This window comes from Trichechus manatus, unplaced genomic scaffold, assembly GCF_000243295.1.
Source record: "Trichechus manatus latirostris isolate Lorelei unplaced genomic scaffold, TriManLat1.0 scaffold00035, whole genome shotgun sequence".
Taxonomy (NCBI): Eukaryota; Metazoa; Chordata; class Mammalia; order Sirenia; family Trichechidae; genus Trichechus; species Trichechus manatus.
This window is the reverse complement of record NW_004443971.1, coordinates 7,452,163-7,461,969: the sequence shown is the minus strand read 5'-3', so window position 1 is coordinate 7,461,969 and position 9,807 is coordinate 7,452,163. Positions and strand designations below refer to the sequence as shown.

Sequence of the window (9,807 nt, the reverse complement as noted above, 5' to 3'; positions counted from 1 at the left end):
TTCCACGTATGTAGATCTTAAAATAGCACGATGCTTAAGGAAGACATTCTTTACTAGTTAAGCTAAACTATTATTTGGTTTTAAGAAGATTTCAGTGGATATTTTTGGTTTAAGGTTTAAGGCTTAAAGATTATCTCAGGGCAATAGTTTTGGGTGTTTATCGAGTCTCCATGGCTCCAGAAAATCTGGATTTCATGAGCATTTGAAATTCTGTTCTGCATTTTCCCCTTCTGTCCAGGACTCTTCTATAGAATAAGAAGACATATGTTTATCTGCTCATTTGGGCAAAAAGACATATCAAACAGACAAGCCAGAAACTTTTAAAATTGAGTATCTACAGGGGTTGGTGGAAATGGAATGGAAAAGAAGGAGGTGGGAATAGAAGTGATGGGGAAAATGACACTTTCTGAGTATATCTTTTATATGGTTCTGGTGTTTGGAACCACATCAATATTTCACATATGCAAAAAAATCAGAAAAGTTGAGGGGAAAACTATAATGTAATACAAAGTGAAACAAATGAGTCCAACTGCATTTTAAAAAAATAACATAACTAACTTAGGTAATTTTTGAAGAAAGCAATACTGTTTTCACACTTTCAGGCTAAAAACAAAACAAAAGATGTAAAATTTGTAGGTTTCCTTTTCACTGTATTATGGATTAGCAACTCTACAGCTACATTCTGTGTATTCTAGGGTTGAGTAATACGTAAATATATTGTGGATAATGGAAACTACATGGGTCACTGTTGGAGAATGGAAAGGTGGAAGAGTAAATTGAATCCTGTATTGTTAGATGGGGATTATAAGTAGTGGTATGAATTCATGATTTAAATATAAATATAGATAGGAATAGATTTAAATATATAAAGGAATAGATATATGCACTCCCATACATACATAGCTCTGTCTTCTGAGAAGGTATACAAACAATGACACTACAATAGCAATAAGCACACACAATAAGATCTTGGTTTCTAAATACCGTTCTCCACTAAAAGGAATCAGAACTCCTTGGAGAAATGGAAAGGTCCAAGGCTGGGGCTATAAAAGTACAAGGTGAGCTTGGGATCCCTTGTTTTGCAGGAAAGAAAGGAAGTGCTTAAAGAATGTAGGAAGGAGGTCAAAATGACACAGAAGCAACCCACTAGCCAAATCAGGAATAATTTGGCATTAAAATAAATAATAATAATATCATATCAGGACACATTGGATAAAATAAAAATCCATAAGTCTATAGTGATATAAATGAATGAATAAATGGGAGAGAAAGCTCTTATTTACAGTAGAATTTTAACTAATAAATACAGAAGAAATGATTGAATTAGGAAAAACACCATTTGGCAACCATCATAGTAATAATTGATTCAGGCAAGAATCATCAATGGATGCTAACATTAGTGCTAAAATTTGATGAAAAATGAGATCTTTACATGGTTTCAAAGTATCTTCCCACAAGATACTTATTAATTATAAAGGAAAATATATTAACTTTAGAGTAGAGAAAGCAGGCAGATACCACCTTAAACTAAGCGATCAAAGTTAACATCACCAGTAACAGGAGAGACATCATGTTCCTCCTGACATAATGCACTGAAAAGGATACAACACCCCTCCTGTAGTATTCCTGCCAAAAATGCATAACCTGAATCTAATCATGAAGAAACATCAGACAAACTCAAATTGAGGGATGAGGTAGCCAGCCTCCAGGATGGCCCCCAATGATCTTTGCCTCCTGGTATTCCCACCCATGTGTAGTGCCCTCCCACACTGAAAAGGGCTGACCTGTGTATTCACTAGGATACTGTGGAAATAGTATAGTGTGACTTCTGAGGCTAGGTCAGAAAAAACAATGTGGTTTCTGCCTTTCTCTCTTGCTCTGGGGGAAGCCAGCTGCCATGTCAAAAGAACACTCAAGCAGCCTTATGACAAGTTTGACATGGTAAGGAAGTGAGGCATCCAGCCATGTGAATGAACCATCTTAGAAGTGGATCCTCCAGGTCCAGTGAAGCCTTCTGTCTTAGGCTGGGTTCTCTAGAGAAGCAAAACCAGTAAAGTGTATAAATATATAGAGAGAGATTATATCAAGGAAACAGCTCACATGATTGTAGAGGCTAGAACGTCCCAAGTCCGTGGATCAGGGTAGAGGCCTCTCCCAAGTCACACAGCTGCAGAAGCTGGCAAGCCGAAGATCGGAAGGTCGGAGAGCACGGCTCCCACTCACAAGCTGTGCAGATCGAGGAATCCCAGGTTTGGCAGATAAGCTGACAGCTCAAGTCCCAAGAACGGGAAGATGAGACGACAGGAAGCAGCCACAGGATCCAGAGAGAGCAAAAAGCCAGAACGTCTGTTTATATACAGATGCGGGCCACACCCCCAAGGAGACTCCCTTTCATCTGATCGGCTACTCACAGTATATTCAATCATGGGAGTGATAACATTAAAACACGGTGAATCATGGCCCAGCCAAGTTGGCACACAATCTTAACCATCACACCTTTGGATGACTGCAACTCCAACTGATGTCTTGACTACACCCTTACGAGAGACCCTAAGCCAGAACAACCCAGCTAAGCCGCTCTCAAATTCCTGACCCACAGAAACTGTGTGAAATAATCAGTGTTTATTCTCACTTTAAGCCACTAGTTTATGGTAATTTGTTACACTGCAACAGATAACTAATTTAAGGGACATTCTACAAAAATAACCACCATGTAGTCTTCAAAAAGGTCGAGGTCATGAAAGATAAAAAAGACTGAGTCCATTTCCAAATTAAAGGGCAGGAGTGGGGGCAAGACATGATAATCAAATGCAAAGTGTGATCTTTGACTGATCCTGGATAAGAATAAAAAGTTTTGGCTTCTTTTTTTTTTCTATAATGTTTTGGCTTTGGGGTTTTTTGTTTTGTTTTTGTTTTGCTATAATGACCATTAGTGAGGCAATTGGAATAATATGAATACAGTCTGTAACTTAGGTAATAGTATTCCACCCATTGCCGTAGAGTCAATTCCAACTCATAGCGACCTTATAGGACAGAGTAGAACTGCACCATAGGGTTTCCAAGGAGCGGCTGGTGGATTCGAACTGCCGACCTTTTGGTTAGCAATCAAATGCTTAACTAATGCACCACCAGGGCTCCAGATATTATACAATGTTAATTTCCTATTTTGATCATTGTACTGTACTTATGTAAAAGAATGTCCTTATTTTTAGGAAATACACACTGAAGTATTGAGAGGAGATAGTGTCATACCTGTAAATTATCTTAAATGACTCTGAAGTGATAATTATCTAGTTATAATCGTTAAATTATATATATGAGTCCCTGGCTGGCACAAGTGGTTAAGAGCTCCACTACTAGCACAAAGGTTGGCAGTTCAAACCCATCCAGAGGCACCTTGGGAAGACAGGCCTGGAGATCTGCTTCTGAGAGGTCACAGCCTTGAAAATCCTATGGAGAGGTTCTACTCAGCAACCAACAACAATCATATACATGTATACATAAGTATGTGTAGTTAGATGAATAGATAACGATAAAGAATATATAGTAAAATGTTAGCATTTTATCTAATGCTATATTTTATCTAATGGAGAATCTGGGTGATGGGTATATGAGAATTCTTTGGGCTATTTTTGCAACTTTTCTGTAGGAATTACTTCAAAGTAAAAAGGACAATAGCAGAGGTGGCTGCTGTTTGTGAGTTCCCTCTCTAAGCAAACAGTGGAAACAAAGGGTTAGACCTAGGTTTTGAAGTAAATTTAATGAATAAAACCCAGAATTTTAGAAAAGAATATAATAGAGTTGAGTTGAGTAGGATAGAATAAGAGAGCACTGCAGATTTGTAAACTTGAGCACTATTTTATGAATTTTTGTTTCAGTTCTAAAGAGAGCTAAGGGGGTGAACTGTGTTGCAGGATCAAAAAAGTTGGAAAGCCAGTGCACCAAGGCGAGGGGATGGAGAGTCAAAGCTAAAAGCTACTCTTGAGTTCCTCGGCTCGCCCCCCGCCCCCTGCCAGCCCCTCCCGCCTCTTCCATCCTCTTGAGAGTCGGAGTCCCGCCCGCTAGCAGCCTGCAGGTGTTCGAGCAAACCCAGCATGAGGTGCCAGGCGCTATTTAAGGGCCCACCTCCGCCTTGCTTGCAGCTGCCTCCTGCTCCAGCCCTGCCCTCCCAGAGGCTCGCGGATCTCAGAAGGCGTCGTGCCGCTGGAGCTCCGCCGTGGCATGGGCGCAGCGCACCTCCTTTGGGTTTTCTTGGCTCTCGTCGCGCCAGGGGTCTTCGGTGACCGGGAGGGGGAGCGCGGAGGTAGGGACGCGTCTGGGGCAGGGGGGACCACTGTGCTGCGATGCAAAGCAGGGAGTCGAAAGCGAGAAAGTAAGGGTAGTGCTGGACGCTTGCTTGCCTCCCGCTAGCTTTGGGAGACCCCTGCAGTCTCCTGGTCTCAAATTACCCCCACGGGCTGAGACCACCAGAACTGGAGACTGGCTCTGTATGATACCCGGCGTGGCTGGCTGCATGCTCGCTCCGTCTTCTCTGGACTCCCCGCGCCTTGGATTCTGTAGTGCTCATCGCCGTTGCTCTCGGAGGGCTGCAAGCGCTCCGACTTGCCCCGTGACCGAAACCTCCCCAGACTGTGTGCGGTGACCTCCGCAGCAGGCTCCGCCACGCGGAGGTGTTGCTGTGTACGCTGAACTCTGCTCCTACCCAGTAAATGCAGCAAAGCCTCCCGCCCCTGTCCCTAAAGTAGAATAATAATGTCTATCTGCCAGGCACGGTTCTCTTATCTTTTGAACTTTGATGTGAAGTTGGTAAAGAGGTTCTGAACGTTAAACATGTGGAGTCGTTTTCAAAAGCGGAGACGTGACTTAAAACCGTGGTTTCCTCCGTGTTATTTACCTTCCGTAATGTTTAATGTTTAACGTAACTTTTTTTTTTCTAGATTGGCTTAATTTTATGTTTTGTTAAGATTAGAGTCTCTTGGCTATAAGATGATCTAACTTTTTAATTATCTTCAGGGTACAGTGCATTCCTAGTTTATTAAGAGGTTTACGGTACGGAGACCGCAATAACTGGTAACTTTCGGCATGTCATTTAACTCCCTGATGCTCAGTTTCCTCATCTGTAAAATGAATCTAGTGATGAGCTGGCGTGGTATCAAGGGAATTAGACAAATTAAAGTTAGATGTTAGTTGTTACCACTTATATCACCAATAAGCCTACTGTGTGGACCAGAATTTAAGCGAACACCCTCAACTTGCTAAAGTGTCTGGGACATTGCATTACATTGGTTCTGTTACACCTTGTACTCTGTCTGCTTTCCTGACATTCAAGTCTCTCCTGAACCTTAACTGAATATTTCCCACAATCACATCTGCATTTCTGTTTCATTTTTCTGTATATTAACTCCCTTTGAACAAGTGCACAATCACGACTTTCCCTAACACTTCCACAAGGCATAGTTCCAGACCTAGCTTCCCACCAGTATTCCATTCCCATTTATAAATTACAAAAAGGATAGCATCAATTGAAAATCAAATTCTTCAGCAGCTCTGCCAATTCATCATCCCCTCCAAGTCTGCACTGGTTACCAGAGCAGAGCCATGCTCTAGGTCACTTATCTCTAGACACATGAAAGGCCAGGGCTACCTACCTGTCAAATGTTACAGCTAATGTGCTCTTTGTTTTGTCTTTTTATCATTCTTACTCCAATATTCTAATCCTAAGCATTATATTAGGTCCCTGGTGGTGCAAACAGTTTGCACTTGACTACTAACCAAAAGGTTGGCAGTTCAAACCCACCCAACTTGCACCACGGAAGAAAGCATGGTGATCTGCTTCCATAAAGATTACAGCCAACAAAACTCTATGGAGCTCAGTTCTGCTGTGTAACACATGGGGTCACCATGAGTCGGAATCAACTCAATGGCAACGAATTTTGTTTTGGTTTTTTATAAGCATTATATTAACCCATGTAACAGCCTCCTCTCTTACAAGTCACTCTAATCCCAGCTTCTTTAACCCTTCCACTCATGAAAAACAAAATTATATATGTATATATTTTTTCATTATTCCACTCCCTTGTTCAAAAATCTACAAATTATCTCTTCAGAGTTTCAAACCCTTTGAAATTTGACCTCACCTAAACATGCCCCTCCTGATTTCCCATGGCTTCCCTATCAAGTATGCACTGCTCATCTTCTTGTCCAACTGTCATCCCATTGTTCCTTGCTCATGCTTTGTCCACTTCCCCTTCCTGGCTTCTGCTGAATACCCTCTCCAGACTGTCTCTTGGCTCTCAGCCAGTTCCTGCCCATGAGCATGCTTTAGAAACTCTTGAGATGCTTTTTTAAGATGCAGGTTCCTGGGTTCCAGCCCACCTTCAGAGACTCAGAGGTTTGGAGCGTGGCCCAGGAAGCTGAGATTTAACAAGCACTCTGGAAGATTCTGAAGCAAGTGTCTATAGGACACACTGCTATGGGCAAAGTCATATGGAGAGCAAAGTTCCTTCGTAAGACTTTTTTCCCACTCTCTCCTTTTGTCTACTTGCATAAACCATTCAGACTTCCTGCACTCTTAAATTTCGCTCTTGTCTTGATTGACAACCTTACCTTGTCCTACAATGAGAAAACAAAATAATCATGAAGGAATTCCTTCATTTTCCAATCACTTCATCTACAAACCTACCTGCATCTGGGATCAGATCCTATCTCTCCCCTGGTTAAAACCTGCCAAGGGCTTCCCGTCACATTAGAATAAAATCCAGGGCCCTTATCCTCAACTACAAGGCCTCTGCCTTGCTCTGGAATTCTTTCTACTCCCCCCTCACTCCCTCTGCTCCAGCCACCTGGTCTTCTGTCTATTCCTTGAACACAGCCAAGTTTCCTTAGTCTTTGCACTAGATGCTCCCTCTGTTGAAACACTCTTCCTACAGATGGTTCTTTGCCTGGGTCATTGTCAACACTCAGTTCTCAGCTCCACTGTCACCCTTATGTGAAGTAGCCCCTTACCCCAGGTCACTCTCTATTACATAACTATGTCCTCTATCTCCTATAGTGCAACTATCACACATCACTCTGTATATTCTCTTTACAGCATCATCTTGTTTATTTACTGGTATTTATGGTCTGTCTCCCTCTATTGGAATATGAACTCCAGGAGAATGGGAACCTTATCTCTAATAGTCACTGATAACATTTCTTGTGTACAGCACGTGTTTTAGTTATTATGTATAATCATCATTCAAAAAGTATTTATCCAATAACCAGGAAATTCAGTATTAGATTACTTGATTATAATTCTCTTCTCAATGAATATTCCTGTGGCTATCTGCTTTCTGACCTCCATTTTTATTTTATTTTTATTATCCTATATATTCCTTATTCATTTCATATGGAATTTACAAGCCATTCCAGGTAAAGCTGCTTGGACCCAAATAAAGAGTTAAATGCATTTCTGTTCTGCAGAAACTGATTCACCTAGTTCATTTTTTAAATGGTGTGAAGGTTGTATATGTGAGTGAGTTGCCACCTTCTTCTTCAGGAAATCTTCTAGTTTAGACCCAGTCATTATCTACTCTGATTTTCACTCCTGATTTGAGAAAAGTATGCATCAAGGAGATGGTTCCTTAGTTGTTCACGGATTACCCTTCCCTCTTCTGAGATTGAAGAGAACATGACTTCTGAAAATTCTGCGTGTGACCTGGGATCTGGGCAATTTTGTTACTAATGAGGGAGAGTGTCCCAGAACAGAGTACTGGAATCAAGTCTCCTTATTGTGGATGAGAATTTCCCGTTATTCCTCATCCAGAAAATGTAGTTCTTATCTCCTTTCACCTTAGAAGCTCATGATATGAAGTGCCCTTCTGCTTTTGCTGCTTCTGGATCTTGGTTCCATCCTAATCTCTTGTTGCTACTGATAAATTCTTGTGAATTTAAATTGGTTGTCCAGTTTGTGGAGGAAAATTTGGGATTATACTTGTTTACATTGTATGACTGCAGATTAAATCACTTGATTAAGATGAATTAGTACAAGTAATAACAGGATTATGAAGTTGGCTTTCATTGAGGTCAACCCCTGATTTTCCTTACAGAATCTTCCTATATTGCACAGAATGGGGCACTGGTGACATTTGTAGGTGTTAATGGAGGAAACCAAAGGAGTTGGAGAAAGACATACAAGAGGACCAGCAGTGAGACCTGGGTCCCAACTGTGATGGCCATACTTAGTCTTTGTGGCTTTTCCAAGAGGAGTGTGGTTCTACAAAAGAGCTGGTTCTGGCTGTAACTTTGTATGTTCTTGTGACCGTTCTGCTACAGTTGCTGTGGAGTCCATTCTGAATCATAGTGATCCCATGTGTGTTAGAATAGAACTGTGCTCCATAGGGTTTTCAATGGCTGCTTTTTCGGAAGTAGGTCACCAGGCCTTTCTTCCGAGGTGCCATTGGGTGGGCTCCAACCTCCAACCTTTCAGTTGGCAGCTGAGCCAGTTAGCTGTTTGCACTGCCCAGGGACTCCTGTGTCAGTTAGTCCATGTTTATTCTTTGACTGTTACCTGTATCCATCTCTCACTTGTTTAAGAAAGAGGAGGATTTATAAATTTGAAATTCAAATACATTGCTATTCTGGGAAGGCTTCACAGCTAGCAACTTTTTTCCCAGGCTACAGTCTGATCTGGAAGAATACTGACTTCTTGCTTTCTGTACATAAACTTAGGTAGTTGAAACTTGAGCCCTCTCTCATATCCCTCCCCTGCCCCCCGCCAAATGCCTTTTCCAGGTACATCCTAAATTATATGATAGCATATAATACATTTCATTATTAATATTATTACTATTATTGTAAGTCACAAGGAACTGTCCTGAAATGACTAGTTTGTTTTATCTAGTACCCATCAGAAAGTACTTACTAAGCTCTCTCAAGGAGCATATTACTCTCCTAGGTTGATAGAATAAAATAATGAAGAAACATATTTTCTTCTCTCTAGGACCCTAAAGTTTTAATGACTAAGATAATGATGTGAATTCATTAAAGTAATGTTAGAGGAGCATACGTGTGTGTGCTGAGTTTACAGGGTCTCTGATGTACGTTAGTGTTCTAGGCTATCCCAGAAAACCACTCTAGTTTTTATTCATAGGGTTCCAGGATCTTTGTGCAATTTTATGGAAAATGGTTCCATCTATCCCTTCCTATGAAGTGTATTTTAAAAAGGATTTGAACCTCTGTACTTATTCCTCTCTATGTTCATCCATACTGAAATGGCCTATGTTCTTTGTCCCAGGAAATATTGCCCCATTTTAGAGTGACATTCTAAACATCAAAGTTGTCAGGATAATTGGTGGTAAAACAACAGAGTAGAAGCTTAGCCTTTCTTGGTTTTGATGTTCCTGTGGTCTTTGTCTCTAGGTCAGTGTGAGTCCCTGCCAAGGTATCCTTTTTCTAAGCCTAGAATTCAGACTGATGGCTCTAAGCTTCCTGTTGGGACATCTTGGGAATATGAGTGCTGCCCTGGGTTTATCAAAAGATCATTCTTTATTACCTGCTTAGAGACCCTCAAGTGGTCAGATCCTCAGCAATTCTGTACATGAGAGTAATCCTGTAATGATTAGTAAGTCATCTCAAAACTCCTGGTTTTGGAAGTCAGCACAACTGGACTAAACCAAAAGCTAAGAAGTTTCCTGAATACAACCAAACACTTTGAGGGACAGAGTAGCAGGGGTGGAGGTCTGGGGACCATGCTTTCAGGGGACATCTAGGTCAATTGGCATAACAAAGCTTATTAAGAAAATGTTCTGCATCCCACTTTGGTGAGTG

The 9,807-nt window shown here is 41.2% G+C and overlaps 1 protein-coding gene across 1 annotated transcript in view; it reads left to right on the top strand.

The window, feature by feature from the left end:
- Window positions 1–4,183: 4,183 nt before the first annotated feature.
- Window positions 4,184–9,807, top strand: part of CR2 (complement C3d receptor 2) — a 175,896-nt gene continuing 170,272 nt past the window's right edge. Inside the window, exon 1 of the mRNA XM_023730256.1 lies at window positions 4,184–4,303. Coding sequence (XP_023586024.1) covers window positions 4,222–4,303 — 82 coding nt within the window. The 5' untranslated portion in view covers window positions 4,184–4,221. The remainder of the gene's footprint in view (window positions 4,304–9,807) is intronic.